The 21,445-nt window shown below is 43.5% G+C and overlaps 1 protein-coding gene and 1 long non-coding RNA gene across 2 annotated transcripts in view; one reads left to right on the top strand and one right to left on the bottom strand.

Moving 5' to 3' along the window:
- Nucleotides 1-14,089, bottom strand: part of LOC133462642 (uncharacterized) — a 186,977-nt gene extending 172,888 nt beyond the window's left edge. The window contains exon 1 of the long non-coding RNA XR_009784266.1: nucleotides 13,990-14,089. This is a non-coding gene — a long non-coding RNA (uncharacterized LOC133462642). The remainder of the gene's footprint in view (nucleotides 1-13,989) is intronic.
- LOC133462641 (transcription factor IIIB 90 kDa subunit-like) overlaps nucleotides 1-21,155 on the top strand; it is a 151,838-nt gene extending 130,683 nt beyond the window's left edge. The window contains exons 17-19 of the mRNA XM_061743980.1: nucleotides 10,088-10,139; nucleotides 16,106-16,265; nucleotides 20,139-21,155. Of these exons, the coding sequence (XP_061599964.1) occupies nucleotides 10,088-10,139; nucleotides 16,106-16,265; nucleotides 20,139-20,176 (250 nt within the window). The 3' untranslated portion in view covers nucleotides 20,177-21,155. The remainder of the gene's footprint in view (nucleotides 1-10,087; nucleotides 10,140-16,105; nucleotides 16,266-20,138) is intronic.
- The last annotated feature ends 290 nt before the right edge of the window (nucleotides 21,156-21,445 follow it).

The raw sequence follows: 21,445 nt of genomic DNA, 5'->3' as shown, positions 1-21,445 counted from the left end.
CTGGTTTATTCTATTATTCTATTATTATTTTAAATCTGAATAGAATAATTCCGCGATCATGTATACACTCATTCCTCTTTTCAAGTTTCAAGATGCAGCAGCAGTAAACGCTGGTCAAGAGCAGAGACCATTTATTTAATAAATAGCTTGGAGGACCTGGAAATAATTAAAAGAACAGATGGAAGCAGGAAACATCAAAATTGTGATTAAAGTTGTAGCAGCTAAGTTTTTTTTTTTCTTCCGGTAGTTTAACTTCCGGTCCGCCCCCCTATCCAATCAGAACCTTCCCAACCCCCAGACCTTAGAGGAATTTGATAAGCCGATCAAACGTGTTTTCCATGTAAACCTCAATTCAGAATTACTATTTTCATGTAAACTGGAAGGAAAATAGTTTAATTCTAAATTATTTAATTCGGAATAATTAATTCCAAATTAAAAAATCAAACATCATGTTAAAAATAGGGATGCCTCCCTCCTGCTTCTCCCCTCTGTGGGGTTGCCGGTGGCCTGGGTTCCGGGCTCTTCCGTGTCGGCCTCTGTTCTCACGGGTGGCGGGGTTGCTCCCCCCCCTCCCCCACTATAGATACACTTCAGGTAGAGCTTTGTTTGGTTTATTACACACACACACACACACACACACACACACACACACACACACACACACACACACACACACACACACACACACACACATAGCCACTTAGTCATATACAGATACACAAACATACACAGCCACACATACAACATAAACAACATAAACACCTTAAAGTTGATTGCGATTCGCCAATAAAATAGAGAAGAAGAAGAAGAACATAAACAATCCCATTCCCACAGTCCGGTTAGCTGCTAGGCGGCTAAGCTTAGCGTGGTGGTGGGAGGAGAGTGGTGCCCGTGGGTGAGACTGGCAGTGCCGTTTCAGGCAAGATAACAACAATTAATGCAGCGGGACGTCAGCAGCGTGGACATATTTCAAAATAAGGGATGACGACAGAAGAAAGACAGACTGCGAGCTGTCGGCGCGGCTAACCAGCTAACGGGGCTAACGCCGCATCAGAATGTAACAATGGGATTGTTCATGTTGTACTGTGAGTTACGTGGAGTGTTTAATAAAGTTCCCTGTGAGTAAGGGTAATACTCAACCGTCCAGTTTGTATAATTAAGGAAGATAGAATTTACTGAAACATGGAACAGCAGCTACAGCCACAGAGCAGCAGCTCAGCCAGGCTGCAGACTGTCTGCGGGGCGGCTCAACATCTCCCCCTGGCGGCGCTAACCAGTAACTACAAAAACAATGAAGTATCGGTGCGTGGTATCTGAGATTTTTTGCGAGTACGAGTATATGAGAGCAGTATCGGCCCCGATACCAATACCAGTATCGGTATCGCGGCATCCCTAGTTAAAAACATTATGTAACTGTGGCCATTGATCACAGCTCTCTCTCTCTCTCTCACACACACACACACACACACACACACACACACACACACACACACACACACACACACACACACACACACACACACACACACACACACACACACACGGTGGGGTGGAGGTGTCTGTGTTTCTGGGAAATGCTACCGTGGTGTGTGAGGACGCTCTGATTTAATTGTCCTAAAGAGCTGCAGAAGGCGGCGTGCGTGTTTCTGGGTTTGTGTATGCGTTTCTGGGTTTGTGTATGCGTGTGTGGGTTTGTGTGTGTGTTTCTGGGTTTGTGTGTGTTTGTGTGTGTGTCTCTGGGTTTGTGTGTGTCTCCGAGCATCTCGTCCTCAGCTGGAAAATGGAGTTGGAAGCTCAGATTGTTATCATCATTTATTTACATCCAAGCTCATTGCAGAACTAATTCGATTCAGCCTCCCGTACGCAGATTATCTCCCCTCTCGGTCTCATCCTTCCTCCTCGTTATCTCGCTGATTGGATTATTGTTTGAATACTAAAATGATTCTCTTGCCTTTTTTTTTGTTTTTGTGCTTCATTTGTGCAAAGGTGGAAATGGAAGTGGATTTAAAAGGAAATAACAGTTGCAATCACCAGGGCGATGAAAAGCTTGTGGAACGATCTTCCCTTCGCGCTAATGAGCAAAAACAATCAGATGTTTGGGAAAGTTTGGGAGTTCCCATCCACTAAACTGCAGAGTGGAAGCAACACTTACACGTACGAACTGATGAGTGGAATCAAACTGAAGATGCATGAAGTGTAACTGTGGGAAGTGAATGTGCTGGCGAGGCAGCAAATGTGTGTTTTCTCTCACACACAATCACAGCTACTGGTTCCCTTTGGAAGTATTCCCAAGACTCTGAATGAGTTAGAAAAGAAAACATTTGTAAGAATCTGCAAGAGGAAGGCGGCTCAGTTTTACTCTGCTTATGTGCACTTATTGATCTGGAGGATTTTAGAAGACGAGTGTGCACTTTTTTGTTAGTTTTTCTCTCTTTCAGTAGACCATAATTCCCACTATGATCCGTCTGATGTCTGCGTGCTACGTCCCCGGTGATCTGGAGCTATAATGTTGCTGATGAGTTGGCCAATAGGAAGCTTGTGTGAGGACTCAGACATGGCGGGGGTGGAAGGATGGAGGTGAGCAGAGAGTTGCATCGTTCCAGCAACCAACGGAGCACAAATCTGAGATTAGGCTTGAATGCAGTCTAACCCTGCGTTCACACTGAAAGCGTCAAAAATCTCCCGACGCCAGCATCTCGCTGCTTGGTGCGTTCACACTGAAAGCTTCCTGTACTGTCGACGGCTGCAGTGGGCGGGGCTTTCAAGCTGCGCTGCAGAACTGGAGGGAACAGTGTATATAGCCTACACATATAGCTGCATATCTTCAGTTTCCTATTTCACCATAGATCACACTTTGGGACGTGTAGATAAGAGGGAGTTTGCTCCTTCACAAGTTTGGTCCGCGGATCAACATCAACCGCCAGAGCCCTTGCCTCCGGTGAACCATAAATCCGCCTAGGCTGATTTAAGGTTCTGCGTCACACCAACGCAGAATCGACAGCGTAGGGTACGCAGTGACCGCGAACCCTATGCCGTCGATTTAATGCGGGACCGTAATTCAGGCTTCGCTGCAGTCTGTCTGCGCTGATCACTGACACATCGGGTCGGAGCGGTCATATTATTTAAACTGTGTTTTGTGATTAATAAGCACGGTTTTTAATTATTTTGCGTTGGATCGATGTAGCAAATAAAATCGTTCGGACCATCCAGCTCCTCAACCATCAGTTACTGTTTCACATGAGCAGTTCAGGTAGAAACAGCAGTCAAATCAGCAAAAATGTCAGTTTGCTGGATGAAATATATTAATTCCTGATAAAATAAGTTTGTTAGTGCACAGCTCTGCTCATGTGTGCATGTGAATGAGTGTACGTTTGTGTGAACATGAAAGTACAATCTGCATTGGGGCTTCTCGCTTCAGGAATCCCGGTCTGTGATTGGACGCTGCCTCGGCGTCACCGCTGCTCATTTGCATAAAGTTCAGATTTTTCAACTTCAAATTGACGCGCTGCTCCGGCCACTCCCGCTGCTCCCGACGCCTCCCCTGCCTCTGCTGCTCTCGCTGCCTCTCGATGCGCGTTTTCATAGAAAATGAATCGCAGCCGGCTGCCTATGACGCCCGTGACGCTTTCAGTGTGAATGCAGTCTAAGGTGCTTTCAGACCTGTGGCCCGTTTGTTTTGTTCTGATTCAGGGGCTAAATCGATACAGTTGTTTTGTTTTTCGTTTGTGGGGTTTGTGTTAACAAGGCAACCGTCTGTAGCGGTTCAAGCTGTTAACAAATGCCATGAGAACCAACTGTTCTCTCATTGGTCAGAATTAAACGTGGAAGGAGTTTCCTCTTCCGTACCTCGGGAAAAACAACAATGTTTATGAGTGAGTTGTGTGGGTTGCTGTGAGATTCTGTTCTCACTGCAAACGAACCGCTCCAGGTCTGGAATAGAAGCGAGCCGAGAGCACTGTTCCTAGACGATCTCGGCTCGCTTGTTTTGTTCCACATCCGAGCGCGATTGCTGTGTTCACATGTACCAAACCAACCGATCTTTAGGGGGACATTTAAGGCCCAATACAGGACTTATTAATCTTTTAAAAACTCAGTTGTTAATAAAAAAAAATGTACTTTTCAAAGTTTATGCAACACAATAACTGTCTGGCATGGGTTAGATCAAGGTTACCGGTAGGCCAGGGGGAACAGGGGTCATGTTTTCAGCATCGCTGTGAGCGATGGAAGTGCTCCGTTGGCTCTCCCAGTTCTCCCAGCTCCCCCAGTGGAGATGGGACTAAACTGCAGGTATCTGTCTGACAGAAGGCCCCAAGCAAACTGCTGCAGATACACATCATGCTCAGTTTAGGTTGATTATCTGATGTTTTCATCTTCGTCACCCTGCCTCTTCCGTGTCCCCCTCTTGTCTCCCTGTCCCGAGTGACACCAGGTCTTATCCTTGTCCTCTTAAACCACGCCCACCGCCGTTCATTCCAGACCGTTGCACTCATAGACATATAAACGTAAACGCTGCATCGAGTGTTCTTGCCCGCTGCTGTGATACGTCAACGTCGCCGCCATATTGGATGTTCAAGACTGCGCTGTAAACTAATACAAGTAAATGGACTTATTTTCATAAAGCGCCTTTCTACAAAGAAATTTACGTTTTACGTCTCATTTATTCATTTACACACGCACTAATATACTTGGGAAACAGTTACCACCAAATATAATATATTTAATTTTCTCAGATGGCGCACAGGAGTAGTTCATGTTATATCAGCTATAGAGAACAAGGTAGTGCCGAAAAACAATATATATCCCTCCTCAGAAAAATAAGAAAAATAGAGAAACATATTTTCTCATTAAAGAAGCATATTTTACATAAACATATTTTACATTTTCCAAGTAACAAAATAACATATTTGAACCTTTTTAAAGATTTTTTTCAGTTATTTTATTGCCTGAAAATTTAAAATATGTTTATGTAAAATATGTTTTGTTGATGAGAAAAAATGTTTCTCTATTTTTCTTATTTTTGTGAGGGGGATATATATTGTTTTTCGGCACGACCTTGTTCTCTATAGCTGATATAACATGAATGACTCCTATGTGGGATCAATAAAGTTCTTATTTTTGCCATCTGAGAAAATTAAATATATTATATTTGGTGCCTAACTGTTTCCAAGTATATTAGTGCGTGTGTGAATGAATAAATGAGACGTAAAACGTACATTTCTTTGTAGAAAGGCGCTTTATGAAAATAAGTCCATTTACTTGTATTAGTTTACAGCGCAGTCTTGAACATCCAATATGGCGGTGACGTTGACGTACGGCTCAGCGCTCGATGGGGAGTCTACTTATAAATATGTCTATGATTGCACTGGACCGACATGTTTTGTTCATTGCTCCCCCGTTTTTTTAGCCTCGTCTCCTCCATCTTCACCTTCTCTTTCACCTGCCCCCCCCTCCCCCACCTGTTGCCTAACCTGCTCCCGTCTCGGTGTTCTCCGTCGCCCAGGCGTCCAGGTCCAAGCCCCGGGGGCCGTGTCTCATCAGGCACATGTACGAGGCCTGTAATAGTTCTCTCAGCGGGGAGCCATCTGTCGGCCGGGCTGAGATTTTATAATGAGGTCTGAAAGTGTTGGCGTGAAGATTCTCCCCTCCCCCTTCCCTTTCCTCCGGTTAAAGCAGATTAATTAAAAGCTCAGTGGCGCTCTCTCTTATCAGCGAGCTGGAGCACTTACTGTAAGCCCTGGGGGAGGGCTCAGCGCCAGGCTGGGTGGCAGGAGCCGCAACAATGCTAATCCCAGCTACTGGAACGGTGCGGAGGGCTGCCCAGGAAACGTGCCCGGTGCTGCGTTCACCGCTGATTATCTCCGCCACTGTCGAGGAAGAGATTGCACTCAGAGACAAGACAGCCCTGCTTGTCACTGGGCCTGATCTCGTTTCTCCTTCACACCGTTTATGCTCTGTTCCTGGCAGCCGCCCGTCATACGAGCCGGGCCGCCTCAGGACAGCAGACTCAGAGACCGCGGTAATCTGATGAAATCCTGCCCTTATATCATCCTTCCAGGCAGCTCAATTACTGCAGAGTTCCACAATGTGACAATAACAAGACTCCATCTGTGGTGAGAAATAAAAGGTCTCAGTTCTGTCCAGGTAGCTGAAATCAGGTGGTGTAGACCCCGCCACGGTGTAGGCCAGGGCTCGTCAACTAGATTACCCAGGGGGCCGCACTGCGTTCGCGCACAAAGCGCGCAGGCGGAAAATTTGGGGGTTTTCAAAATGTGTTTTGCACTCAAAGACGAAGATTTATGTATATATACAGTAATACATTTGTGCACAGGAATGAGCAGGATAATATATCTGTCTAGTTTACATATGAATGATGTATTCATTATCTCCAGATTTAGTCATTGTGAATGTTAAATATAATATTCAGATAAAGAAATATTATTTTAAATGCAAGTTCATTTTGAAACCATGCATTGTGCAAACTTAATGAAGTTGATATTGACCTACTTTTAATAAAACACGCCATAATGACAAAGCACCACTTTCCACCAAGATTTCCTTATTTGAATATTATATTAATCATTGAGCACAAGCATTTTAGTCCATAGTAGCCAGTTTGATGTTATAAATGAGCAACCAAAATATGAACCATAAGCTCCTTTATTTATGACACATCTGTGCATTATATCAGCAAAACAAAACAATTACATTAAATTATAGCAGAGATTAACATGTACAAACTCTGTCCAATGAATCATTAACCAACTGAAAAGGCTACCAAGCATCTTAAACTTTTATTAATTAACAAAATGCGATATGTAAACCATGTTAGTTTCGCCGGCCGCCGACCGGAAGTGACGTTAAATGCAACAATATATAATACGATTTAATATATATATTAAAAACATTAATAACTAAGTATGAAATATGACCAGGGGCCACATAAAAACTCCTGGCGGGCCGCACGTGGCCCGCGGGCCGCCAGTTGAATATCCCTGGTGTAGGCTCTGCCAGCTGGAGGGCTCGTCTCGGCTCAGTTACGCTTTTGTCAACGGACAGATCTATCAAGCAAACGTGGAGAGTGCACGTATAAAGGAGAACAGTAAATGTTGCAGCACGAAGCCCAGATGTTTCCTACTGAGAGCCAGTCTGGACGGCTTTTACTGTCCCATTTTCCTGCAAACATGTCTCAAGACCTCCAACACTGTGTGGTTGTACTTAGTCACATTTTATAGAGATGCACCGACCAGGACTTTGAGGGCCGATAACCGATCTCCAGAATCAGTATCTGCCGAGGACATGAGAAAGTATCATGAATTGTCTGTTTTATTGCAGGCTGAGGCAATGACCAATATTTCACCCTCTAGAGACTCAAAGTAGCTTACTAGCTTTAGCTTTTCTGTGGTTATAATTATCGCTGCTTTCCAAAAGCCTGCCCACGCCTGCAGTAGCGGGGCTAAAGCTGCACACTGCAGAGCTGGAGGGAAACAAGTGCATATAGCCTACATATATATATATATATATATATATATATATATATATATATATATATATATATATATATATATATATATATATATATATATATATATATATATATATATATATATATATATAGCGTGCACATCTTCAATTTCCTATTTCACCATGGATCCTTCTTTATATTGCGGCGTTATTTCCGCATAGATAAGAGTGAGTTTGTTTTAACATAAACCATCATCGTTGGTCCCGGTGAAGCTGCAGTCTGTCTGTGGTGAACACTGACACACCGGGTCCCAGCGGATTTGGTCATGATGTTTAAACTGTGTTTTGTGATTAATAAGCACGGTTTTTAATTATTTTGTGTTGGATCAATGTAGCAAATAAAATCGTTCGGGCCATCCAGCTCCTCAACCATCAGTTACTGTTTCACATGAGCAGGCACCAAAAGTTTACTGGATGAAATATATAAAATTCCTGATAAAATAAGTTTGTTAGTACACAGCTCTGCTCATGTGTGCATGTGAATGAGTGTACGTTTGTGTTTACATGAAAGTACAATCTGCATTGAGGCTTCTTGCTTCAGGAATCCTGGTCTGTGATTGGACGCTGCCTCGGCGTCAACGCTGCTCATTTGCATAAAGTTGAGATTTTTCAAATTCAAATTGACGCTCACGACACCTCCAATGCCTCCGTGGCCTCTGACGCCTCTCGCAGCGCTTTCATAAAAACTGAATGGCAGCCGGACGCCTGTGGCGTTTTCAGTGTGAATCCAGGGTTAGGATTTAAGCAGCATCTTTGAACACATGAATCTGTTCCCACGTGGTCATCGTCAGCTGCTGATGAGGGACGGTCTTCATGCAGCGGCTCCTCAGGCTGGAGGTGGCCAGCATCCTGTACCCAATACTCGAGTTGTAAAAAAGAAATCAGGGGGGATGGTGGATTTGATCATATGGGGACAGATAATTTGTGCTGATTACAAATAATATAATATATTACAAATAATAACAGTGACCAAAACACCTGCAGAAATACTGCAGGAATGACATAGCAGCAGTTAAATGCAGCCTTCTGTAAGCTTTAAATATCCACTGGACTTACATCAAATACATCTAAACACAACAATAAAAAACACTTTTCTGAACTTATCAATATGACTCTGTCCTTCACAGGATAAGTAACATGGATCACTGCAAAAACTCACAATCTTAACAAGAATATTTGTCTTATTTCTAGTTAAAATGTCTCATTTTAGTAAAAAAATCTTATTACACTTAAAACAAGACTCATCACTGGAAGAAACAACAATTTTCACCTGTTTCAAGTAGATTTTCACTTGAAATAAGTAGAAAAATCTGCCAGTGGAACAAGATTTTTTTGCTTGTAATGAGAAGATAAATCTTGTTCCACTGGCAGATTTTCATACTTATTTCAAGTGAAAATTGACTTGAAACAGGTGAAAATTGTCAAATAAGTTATTTTTCTGGTGATGCTTCTAAATGTTGAAATAGCAGTAAAACCACATTCATTGATGAAATGACATAAGGGATGGGAAGGGGGGATGGCAGTTTTACAGGGGGGGTGATTTGGACCGTTTTTATTTCAGGAGGCATGCCATCCCCCCCTCATCCCCCCTCAACTCCAGTACTGTGTGTAGGCCTTGTAGGAGGAGAAATGTGCAAATGGAGTCCAGTCTCTCCAGCGGGAACAGAGACATGATGCTTCCTGAACCAAATATCCAGGAATATGGAGACCTTTCCTGGCTCCAGGACCTTTGTCCCAGCCCCGTCTCAGACATCTAAGACGTCATGCGTGGAGATGCTTGGGCGACGGTCCTCTCTTTGTTCCAAAACGCTGCCTGGAAATGGAAACTGCGATGATTAGATGGCTGAGGATCAGGGACTGAAGTCCCGTCTGGAATTACATTTTCATTGGACAGCCTTCTGTGATTTCTTCACTTTTGAACTTTTGCCTTTTACACGTCGTTTCCTTTTGTTCTTCGTTTCTGTTTCAGTCCATAAAACAAACCCGACTAGTCTATTTTTATTTCGCTGCCCTCGTGAAAGACCAACGAGAGTCTGATCCAAAATATAATTCCTGCCCTCATACCACTAATGCTGTAACAAATCCAGTATAAATCCAGCATGTGTGAGTTTTTATAAACCTACTCCAGATTTCATTAGTTGCACCACATTTATTACTGCGAGGTGAACTTGTCAACACAAGCAAATGATTTCCTGAAGATTTAGTGTCTCTCCAAGCGGCGAGTGTGATAATGTATGCATGCTTTCAGGCAACAGGCTCAGAAACAGAGAGCAGGAGAAGCAGGAGCTGCATATGAGCCGGTGCACGAAACTTAATCTGCACAAACCTCACAGGGAAAAATGTTATTGTCCCCCGATCTGGAAAAAGGTCTGGAAATGGATATCTCAGTCTCGGTCTGGGAGAAGTTCATAACATCTGCAGGTTTAATCTTCCTGGAGACGTTTCACATCCCACATCTGTGGAAGCGCTGATCCCCATTTTCTACATTTAAAGGGAATCAAGGTCAGAAAGAAAAAGCAAAAGGGTTGAAGTACCTGTAACGTTCCTCCTGCCGTCTGTGTTTCAGGTTGCAGCCGTTCGTCACCGGACAGCCCAAGAAGAAGCTGGCCGTGGAGCAGGTGAGCTGCCGTTCATTCGTCCCCCCCCCCCTCGCTCCCAGCGTGTCTTTCCTGGGTGTCAATAACGGTGTAGATTAAGGCCCAATCCCAATACACCCCGTACTTTCTACCACTAGCCCTCCCTCACTACCACTACCCCTAAAAAAGAAGCCACAGATTTTAGGGCACTTGTAATCTTCCCAGGGGCCTGTCCCAATACACCCACTACTCCTACTTTCAGCACCAGCCCTAAAATCAGGAACCTGAGAGCCAAAAGATGTTTTAATTTCAGGTGTAGCGCTGTTAATATGCCACTTTATTAAGTTTTAATATTTTTTCAGGCGTAAAAGTAACCATAAAGATCCCCAACCTGGGCTCAGTTTATCCAAATAACGCCTGTTAAGAAATTTGATTTGATGTTTTCGGTGATGATAAGAGCTGCCGGCTCGGAGCAGCAGCAGCTCACGGCCGGGTCAACCTGCGCCGTCGTCCCGGGGAGAAACCTGCAGCTCTGTGGAGAATTACCTCTGGCTGAAATAAATCATTTAGGAAGATCAATGTTGGTTTAATAGATTAAATCTAACAGTTGTAGCTACGCCTGTTAAGAAATTTGCTCAGAATATTTCGGGATTTCTGCCTGCCGGCTCCGGAGCTGATTTATGGTTCCGCATTAAATCGACGCAGAGCCTACGGCGTAGGGTACGGCGTAGGGTAAAGCGTACGGCGCGCTTTACCGCGTAACCTACGCCGTAGGCTCTGCGTTGGTGTAACGCGGAACCATAAATCAGTCTTTATTCTGGCGTGATCTTCGCAACAACGGGAAAACTAGTGATTATGTACATTCACTGAGTGAATATTATGAAAGTAAAATATATATTTCTCGCTAGAAATGTAATCAAAACGCATTTTTATGCAGAAACTAACTCAAAATATTGATTTTATTCACTAAAAATAAGAAATGTCCGCCATGTTTTTTTTTTTATTCAGTCCGCAAATGACGACGAAAAGCATTCTGGGAAATTTTTCTGGCCCTAGGTCAGCTAGTGAGCTTCTGAAAACCCTCGGCCCGTAGGGACAGATTCATATCCACTACTCTCGTTTTCTTCACTCCCCCTAGGTGGAAAGAGGAATTGGGACACCACTACCCTCACGGGAACGCGCAGAATTTAGGAGTAGGGATGAAAAGTAGGGGTAGTGGTAGTATTGGGACAGGGCCTAACTTGAGTGGGGTACCGGAGGGTTTTAAATGTTTTGCAGCGCTGTGGAAGAGCGGGAAGTCTTTGGAGGTATACACGGGTTGAAGTGTCTAAAGCCTTGGTGGTTTTTACTGGCTGGCACTGCTGCAGGGGAAGCCTTTTATTTACAATGATTGTTGTTGGAAAACTCATCAGTTAAGGTCATAACAGGTTCTTCAGTTAATGAAGTTAATAAATAATTGCAGGTCTCAGGACTGTCACTCTTAAACTCATAAATTACGAAAGTACAGATGAATCCCTGAGGAGGATTCATTTGATTTAATGTTGCAGAAAGTGTGAACGGAGCTCTAGCAGACAGACATGGAACTGTCTAGAAAGCTAGAGCCTTAATGAGCCTGTGACTGACGGATGCCGGTCGCTCCAGCCGCTCGGGATGCTCCAGGTGCTCGGACCGTTCGGGCTGCTCGGGAAGATCCGGCTGCTCCGGCTGCTCGGGAAGCTCTGGCTGCTCCGGCTGTTTGGGATGCTCCGGCTGCTCTGGATGCTCCGGCTCATCGGGAAGCTCCGGCTGCTCTGGATGCTCGGGATGCTCCGGCTCGAATGTTGAGAAAAAAGTCAAATTTCGAGAAAAAAGTCGAAATGTCAGGATTAATGTTGAAGTACAACATTGAGAAAAAAGTCGAAATGTCGAGAAAAAAGTCCAAATGTCGAGAAAAAAGTCAAAATGTTGAGAACAAAGTTGAAATGTCGAGATTAAAAAGGAAAGGAATAAAAAAAGGAAAAAAAGAGATAAAAAAAGAAAAAAAGGAAAAGAAAGGTCAAACATTTTTGAAGAAGCTCCAGGAGCCACTAGGGCGGTGCTAAAGAGCCACATGCGGCTCTAGAGCCGTGGGTTGCAGACCCCTGGTGTAGAGTGAATATGGGTTCATGAGATGTGCAGATCATTGCGTTTCGTTTGTATTTACATTTCACACAGCATCCCAACCTTTTGGAATTGCGGTTCAGATTTTTCCTCTCCTCGCTCCACATTCCTTCACATCCCTTCACGTCGTACCTCCCCTCGTCCTCCCCTCGTCCTCCCCCAGCCTTTGTCTCCTCTCAATCATCTGCTCTTGGCAGCTCTGAATGGCCGAGCTCGGGGAGTTCAGGCTCCGTCGGCCAGGGAGAAAACATTGCCACCGGGGGCCGGGTCAACAAGGCTTGTTACTTAGCAACCCCCTCACACATCCCCCTGGGAACCGGGAACAAATGGGCCTTGCCTTCGGCGTGGGCTTGTCCTCGCTCACAGCTCCTTATGTAATGTTGCCACTTCACTGACAGCAGCCGCACTGAAGGGAGATGTGTGTTTGCATTGTTCCTCGCTTAACAAAATCTGATTCTCTCCCTGCCCTCCGGCGACCCTTCTATTGGATTGTACAGTTTTCAACCAAACCATGGGAGGAAATGATCAGTTTGCTTGACAGAGAATTTGATTTCTGCCAGTGGAAACTGGCTCAGCACTCCTCCCTCCTCTTATCCTCCCGAGTCACGTTCAGCTCAAGACTCGGGCTGCAGGAAGCAGACGACAGCAAAAGTCAGATATGTGGGAATTTTCCAAGAGGCTTAAACATCTTAAAGGTTTGACAAGGTCACAGAACAAGGTCTCTGAGTCTGTCCAGCTTTGCAAGAAGCATTCCTTCTAGGCTAACACTATTCTTTGATAGTAAATCTGTTGGAAGACCGACAGCATACGCTAACTGGTGCTCCGTTTCTCCCGCCTCCTGTGGACATGCACACACTTCCTCATTTACCACAACAAGCCAGAGAAGGATTGGTTGAGCTTAACGTTTAACCCGACTCTGCTGAGAGAGCTTTTTTTAGCAGAAACGCTTGCACCGAATAGAGGGCCTGAATTGACGTCACTTCTCCACTGGACCACGACTCCTTACTTGCACTGAGTGGCAAAACATCAGCAAAAATGTCTGCAACTAGTGGAGAAGATGAGATAACAGCTGATTATGGGCTTAAATTAAAGGCAGTTGGACTTGACAGTGACCCGTACAGTTACCCCAAGAACCAGTGGTCCATGGACATTAATATTTGGTACAGTTACCAAGAACCAGTGGTCCATGGACATTAATATTTGGTACAGTTACCAAGAACCAGTGGTCCATGGACATTAATATTTGGTACAGTTACCAAGAACCAGTGGTCCATGGACATTAATATTTGGTACAGTTACCCCAAGAACCAGTGGTCCATGGACATTAATATTTGGTACAGTTACCAAGAACCAGTGGTCCATGGACATTAATATTTGGTACAGTTACCAAGAACCAGTGGTCCATGGACATTAATATTTGGTACAGTTACCCCAAGAACCAGTGGTCCATGGACATTAATATTTGGTACAGTTACCAAGAACCAGTGGTCCATGGACATTAATATTTGGTACAGTTACCAAGAACCAGTGGTCCATGGACATTAATATTTGGCCAAGAATCCAGTTTCCTGATATTTATATGTACTTAATTTCTACACCGGGGAAATACACGAAGCAAAGCTTGAAGGCTTACAGAAGTCTTGATGCTTGGTCTGACTTCAAGGCAGGATTTGTTGTAGAAATTAAAGTGATGAGGACACCGAACTTTATGATTTGACCGTTTAACGTTAGCTACCCAAAAATCCAACATTACCTGATACAAAATGGGAACCACAAATCCACGTTTCGGTGCCTGGAATCCAGTTGTTTCTGTGAATTGCAGCGATCCATTTGTCTCTCTTAAGCTTACTTTTCGGCAGTCTGTAAAACGATAACTCCGATTTCTTGCTAAATCTATGAGTACAGTCGATCGCACAACAGCTCTTTCCCATTTTAGATGTTTTCCAGTTGCTCAATCTGAAAGTCTTTCTTCCACTCAGTGGCTGTAACCCGCTGTGAAGTCGCCTTTGTCGGATGTCGGAGTCGGATTTCGTGAGAGAAAAGGTCCGGTCCAGAAAACCAAACCAACTGTGAACGCAGTATTTTACATAGTTTAACATTTCGTATGTATCTTGTACGTCTTTGAGTTAATGAATCAGGAAATCTTACAGCAACAGTTAAGTTGTTCACTCATTTCCATAAATGTTTTTCTTTTAGTAATGCACGCCTTGTTTACATCTCCTGCTGCTGACTTAAGCTTTGGGGGGTTTGATTTGTGATCAGATGCCCCCCCTTGGGCATGTAACAGAATCACCTGCAGGTTCCTTCATATTCATGTGAACCGTTGACGGCGTAACCGGGACGATGTTAAGCAGGAAATGCAAAAAGAGAAAATAATCAAATGAGGCACCCTAATGATGCTTTTTTTCAAACCCTCGCCCACCACTGATTTCACAGGCCTTTTCTGATCCAGGAAGAGAACTGGGATTAATTGATGACCCTTTGTGGGATAGAAATACATTGTACACTCTGCAGGTTGTAAAATTAGCTCCAAAAGGAGATTGTAAAGAATTGTAATCCGTTGAAAGAGGTCACACCGGTGCTTTATTTACTGCTGTGACAAATCTCCCACACTAACCGTCCCCCGCATGCACATTTCTACACAATGCTTATTGTTTTTTTGTTTTTTTTTGTGGTTGTTTTTTTTCATCATGTATCTCATAAAGCAGGGGTCGACAACCCAAAATGTTTTAGAGCCATATTGGACCAAAAACACAAAAAACAAATATGTCTGGAGCCGCAAAACATGAAAAGTCTTGTATCAGCCTTAGAATGAAGGCAAATGGCGAAAGGCGAAATGTCGAGAAAGAAGTCGAAATGTCGCGATAAAAGTCGAAATGTCAAGATTAATGTTGAAGTACAATCTCGATAAAAAAGTCGAAAATGTCGAGAAAAAAGTCGAAATGTTGAGAAAAAAGTCGAAATGTGGAGATTAATGTTGAAGTACAATCTCGATAAAAAAGTCAAAATTTCGAGAGAAGTCTTGTATAAGCCTTAGAATGAAGGCGAAATGTCGAGAAAAAAGTCGAAATGTCGAGAAAAAGTTGAAATGTCGAGAAAAAAGTTGAAATGTGGAGATTAATGTTGAAGTACAATCTCGGGAAAAAAGTCGAAGATGTCGAGAAAAAAGTCGAAATGTTGAGAAAAAAGTCGAAATGTCGAGAAAAAAGTCGAAATGTCGAGAAAAAGTTGAAATGTCGAGAAAAAAGTTGAAATGTCGAGATTAATGTTGAAGTACAATCTCGGGAAAAAAGTCGAAATGTCGAGAAAAAAGTCAAAATTTCGAGAGAAGTCTTGCCTTAGAATGAAGGCGAAATGTTGAGAAAAAAGTCGAAATGTCGAGAAAAAAGTTGAAATGTGGAGATTAATGTTGAAGTACAATGTCGAGAAAAAAGTCGAAAATGTCGAGAAAAAAGTCGAAATGTTGAGAAAAAAGTCGAAATGTGGAGATTAATGTTGAAGTACAATCTTGAGAAAAAAGTCGAAATGTTGAGAAAAAAGTCGAAATGTTGAGAAAAAAGTCGAAATGTCGAGATTAATGTTGAAGTACAATCTTGAGAAAAATGTCAAAATGTCGAGAAAAAAGTCGAAATGTCGAGATTAATGTTGAAGTACAATTTTGAGAAAAAAGTCGAAATGTCGAGAAAAAAGTTGAAATGTCGAGATTAAAAAAGAAAGGAAAAAGGAAGAAAAATAGAGAAAAAAAGGAAAAAAAAGAAGAAAAAAGGAAAAAATTTGAAAGAAAAGAAGAAAAGACCCCTTTCATAAAGGAATATATCAGCGATGTATATCCACTCCGAACTCACATACTGTTTCTCGTGTTTCTCCAGGCTGCCGCCCCCAACCCCCTGCCGGTAGCAGCCGAGGCCCCTGCCAGTGGGGTGGTGGTGGAGAGTGGGCCGGTCCACTACGACGACGCAGCGGCAGACGAGGAAGACGAGGAGGAAGACGATCCCTGCGTCAGTGCCATGGACTTGATGGGTAGCAACGGTCAGTTTCAACACACACACAGTTTTAAATTCTAAATTGTACAGAATATTTGGCCAATGAGATTTTAATCCATTGGTAGTGTTTACTTTGGTGTGCAAGTTCTCCCATTTAAAAAGATAAGAGGCCTGTCATTTTCTTCACAGGTATATCTCAACTATGAGAGACAAAATGGGGAAAAAAATCCCCAAAAATCCCATTGATTTTTAAAGAATGTATTATATTGGAAAATAAGTACCGTATTTTCTGGACTATAAGCCGCTACTTTTTTCATAGGTTTTCAACCATGCAGTTTATACAAAGGCTATTCTGTGGATTTTTCTTCCACCGCTCGGGGCGCTCTAACTGGAATTAGAATCAAAACTAAGACAAAATAAATGCAAATAAGAATACGCTACTTCTACTTTAGCAGATAGAAGTAGGTAGAAGCAGATTTCAAACAGATAAATAGATAAATAAATACCGGTTATTTTCTCTTGGTTCTGTCCCGTTTTAATCAGTCAAAGCAAAGTTGCTGCCGTGTTAAAAGACACTGTTAGGAAAGGATCTATTTAGGTACAAACATGTACATCATTTACAGTTCAAAATGGTTCTGTACATGTAGTAAATATCTAATCTAACAACAGAAACATCTGCGGCTTGCATATCTTTTTTTAAATAGAGCGGATGCGGCTTGTATATCTTTCTTTTATTATTTTTTTTTAAATAGAGTGGATGCGGCTTATAGTCCAGAAAATACTGTATTTGGTCAATAACATAAGTTCATCCCAATACTTTGTTATATACCCTTTGTTGGTAATGACAGAGGTCAAAGGTTTTCTGTAAGTCTCCACAAGGTTTTCCCACACTGTTGCTGGTATTTTGGTCCGTTCCTCCATGCAGATCTCCTCTAGAGCAGTGATGTTTTGGGTCTGTCGCTGGGAAACACGGACTCTCAACTCCCTCCAAAGGTTTTCTATGGGGTTGAGATCTGGAGACTAGCTAGGCCACTCCAGGACCTTGAAAGGTTTATACGAAGCCACTCCTTCGTTGCCTTTGACTCGGGATGTTTCCAACATGACGTTGGGGCAGAAACGCTCCAAAGGTTGGTTAAATTTCATGAAAAAGGACAATACTAGGGCCAGGTGCAACCACGGACTGTACAACAATGGACGAAGCATTCGGTCACGTGACGCATCGGTTTTTGAAGACCAGCCATGTTTCTCAGCGAGCCCTCAAGAACGCGCTCACTGCATGTCAATCACAGTTAGCTTTGCTCTCAGCTCCTTCAGCCGAATCTCACTGAAATATCTGCAAAGCTGCCGTTGCGCTATTACCCGATGCTGGATAGTTGCTTGGCGAAAGGCGTAGTTCTGCATGAGCATCAATGTGGACGTGAGATGGTTGGCGCTTGGTTGCAACACGTGCAGAGCTTTGATCACACCGAAGGGGGGAAATGCCTCCAACACGCTGAAACATGTTAATGTGCTAAAGTTGATCGTTGTGTTTGTATTTATGTTGCAATGTTCATTTGAAAAGGTTCCTGTTTTTCAGCTTTGATTTAAATATTGGTGCATACTTGAAATTAAAGTGTAAATGCAACCAAAGTCATTTGTACCATATTTCTACCGTATATAACTGGATGAGAATCGATGAGAGAACAGAATCAATATGCGATATCGATAATGGAACCAGAATTGGTAAATTTTTAACAATTTCCACCCATTGTGGCGCCAGTACAATGCTAACATGTTAGCTGATACGTGGTATAGGTGCCTAAGAGAACTAATTGTAGTCTCATGACCGACCGACTGCACTATGCTCATACAATTTTATACAATTATGTAATTTATACAATTATGCCATTTACAGAATTTTTTGTATAATTTATTTTCCCTTCTCCAAATCCTGATCTGGTTTTCTCTTTGGTTCTTCAAATCTGGTGTAGTATTTATCCACCATCAGGTGTTGCTAATGGGTGCAGTATTGTGCGGCATCCTTCTTTCCTTTTTGGAAATACTTAGCTCAGCTAGCTAACAACTCGTGTAGTTGTGGGCACTGGTTTGAAAATAAGCACAATGTATAAAACAAATGAGACATACTTCAGTGTTTTTGTTTTATTTAAGGACAAAAAAAGACAAAATTTCAGCTGCAGTTTGTTATACTTGCAGTGATCATTTCTGGGGTTTGACCAGACGTCTGCTGATGTCTGTGAGGAAAATAGATTGTTTTACTTCCTCAAACGGTGAAAAGATGAGGTTGTAGGAGGGATAGACTTTGTTTTTTTTGTTTTGTTCAAATTAAAATGGTAATAACACAATATCTTTCATGTGTTTTGACAGTCTTAAGAGGTCAACACACTCAAACTCAAAGTTTTTTTAACCGGAGCAACCGGAGAAAAGCCAAACGAACCATGATCTTGCTTCTGCACGTGGGAAAGGTGGAGGTTCTGAAGTTAGAGTGGGTGAAGGAAAAAGGAGTAGGGGGAAGGTGTGGAAGGACAATGACTCAATGACTACATTTACATGCAGTCAAAATTGGGGTTAAGGTCAATATTCCGGTAACTGAAACATTGGGAATAATGTGTTTCTATGCGTGAGTTAACAGGGTTATCCCTGTTTACATGGTAATTAATCATTTGGGATATCTGGATCAAACCAGCGACGCACAGAGAACGTCATGATGCAATTCCCGTCATTTCTGCTTCTTCTTCCTGTATCCAAATCCAAAACAACAACAATAACAGCAGCACGGTGGATAATCAACAGCCCAGTAGAAGTCGTTTTGTTTCTCGGTCCTGTAGTTCTCCTTTTCCAGCGTCTTCCAGCGGAGCTTGATCTGGTCTGGCGTTCGTACAAAACCTGCTTCGCGCAACTTTTCGCTCACCTTCTTGTAAATCTTCTATCCCGGTACTTTCTACCGTCTACAAATGTCAGAATGTTCATATCTTTCATTACATTTATGAAGTGATTAGTCTCTTCCTGGTCTTGCATTTCTCCGTGTTCATAAGAACTTCCTGGACTCAAAAGACCAAGATTCCTTGAGAAAAGAACATGCAGAAAACAAATTCCTGTTCCTTTTGATGGGGATATCCGGTTTGGCGTTTACATGACCCAATATTCGGGTTAGAAAAGGAGTAATCCAGGGGTCATTTTTGGGTTTTTAAAAACCGGAATATGAGCAAATTCCGGTTATTCAAATGGGTTATTGGTGTTTACATGGCCCTAGGGAGGTGTTCCAGGCATGTCCCTCCGGGAGGAGACCTCGGTAAGACCCAGGACACGCTGGAGAGACTATGTCTCTCGGCCGGCCTGGGAACGCCTCGGACTCCCCTTGGAAGAGATGGAGGAAGAGCTGGAGGAAGAGCTGGAGGAAGAGCTGGAGGAAGAGCTGGAGGAAGAGCTGGAGGAAGAGCTGGAGGAAGAGCTGGAGGAAGAGCTGGAGGAAGAGCCGGAGGAAGAGCCGGAGGAAGAGCCGGAGGAAGAGCCGGAGGAAGAGCCGGAGGAAGAGCCGGAGGAAGAGCCGGAGGAAGAGCTGGAGGAAGTGTCTGGGGTGAAGGAAGTCTGGGCATCTCTGTTGAGACTGCTGCCCCCGCGACCCGGGAACGGATAAGCAGGGGAGGATGGATGGATGGATGGATGGATGGATGGATGGATGGATGGACTTCTCTCTAAAAATGAAAAACAATCTTAATGTTGGTAAAGATGTGAGCAAAATTACTATTTTGAAATCCTGTTAGAAATGCTTGTAGCTCCAGGCGTGCTCCAGGTGGTTCTCCTTGCCTGTTGGGCAGCTCTGGTCCGTTTCTGTCCAACACGCGTAAAAACCACACTCGTCAATTTGTTTTTAAATGCAGTTATGTATGTAACCTCTCCGTGTCTACCTCTTATCTTTCAGATTACGGCTGCGATGGAGACTTTGATGATGGATTCTAGCTGCGTCCTCACCGCTGGGTCATTATACCACACTTGTGCAGCTGATTTCCACTCCCAAGTGCATCCAATGTTTACTACCGTGGACAGAAGACGGGAGCTGTGGCTGCAGCCGCGGATGAAAGCGTGCGTTCCGCTCTTTGCTCCTGTTGCCCTCCGGACTAGACGGACGCATTGCTTGCATGCCCAGAAAGAGGGTGCAGCAGAAGTGGGCGGTGCGGAGCGGGTCACTGGCTACAAGTGGCGGTATCGCTCTTTCAGGGTTCCAGTTAGCGCTGGTTTGATTTGCAGGTCACATGAAGTTCGAGCTAAAACCAGATTTTAACCAGTAAATACTAAAATCAGTGCTTTATTGTAATCATTGTGTGGAGCCCAGCGGCAACAGACACAAACCAAACCTGCCACGTCCCGTTTTCCCGCTTCTGAGCAGCGTCCGCTACGACCCGGCAGGTGGAGCCGCGTCGGCCTTCTGCAGTGTGCTTTTGTTTCTTTTGGGATTTCAGTTGGGTTTTTTTAGGAACCAGTTTAATGACGAGCAGATGGAGACGCGCTGCCACTCAGTCTGATGACGTCATCACAATCAAGTTAGAATAACAAATGTAATAGTATTTATTTGTATCATCTGTTAATTAGCGTTATCCACGTTCTTATTAGTTTTGATGCAGCTGCTCCTGTTTGGTTAATTTATGAGATTATATTTCTTGCAGGCCACAGAGACTTTTTAAAACCGGTCTGAAAAGGGAGTGTATATAGTTTCCAAATGAACGAGGGAACTTGGAGACGTGTATTTTTTTGGTGATGTTTTGTTGTGATTTTGTCCGTGGCCTTTTTTCGTTGTCACGACTTGTCGGCAGGAGACGTCCCTGGCGTGTCGGCAGGAGATGTCCCTGGCGTCCCTGCCCACCCTGCTGTTGCTGTAGGTCACGATGTCACGTCTGCGTGTTCATGTGTCTCTCTGCTGCTCCAGTAAAGATTGATCTAACTGAACCAAAGCCTGCGTCTCCTTGGGAGTTTTTATTGTGTGTTTGCACATCACCTTCAATAGAGGGTATGCATTGACGTCACTTCCCCACTGGACCAGCCCCCTTACTCTCACTGAGTGGTAAAACATCAGCAAAAACAGCTGCAACTAGTGGAGAAGACAGGATAACAGCTGATTATGGGCTTAAATTAAAGGCAGTTGCACTTGACAGTGACCCGTACAGTTACCAAGAACCAGTGGTCCATGGACATTAGTATTTGGTACAGTTACCCCAAGAACCAGTGGTCCAT

The sequence above is a fragment of the Cololabis saira genome, chromosome 16 (genome assembly GCF_033807715.1).
Source record: "Cololabis saira isolate AMF1-May2022 chromosome 16, fColSai1.1, whole genome shotgun sequence".
NCBI lineage: Eukaryota > Metazoa > Chordata > Actinopteri > Beloniformes > Belonidae > Cololabis > Cololabis saira.
The sequence above is the reverse complement of the archived record's forward strand: the minus strand, read 5'-3'. Positions and strand labels throughout refer to the sequence as shown.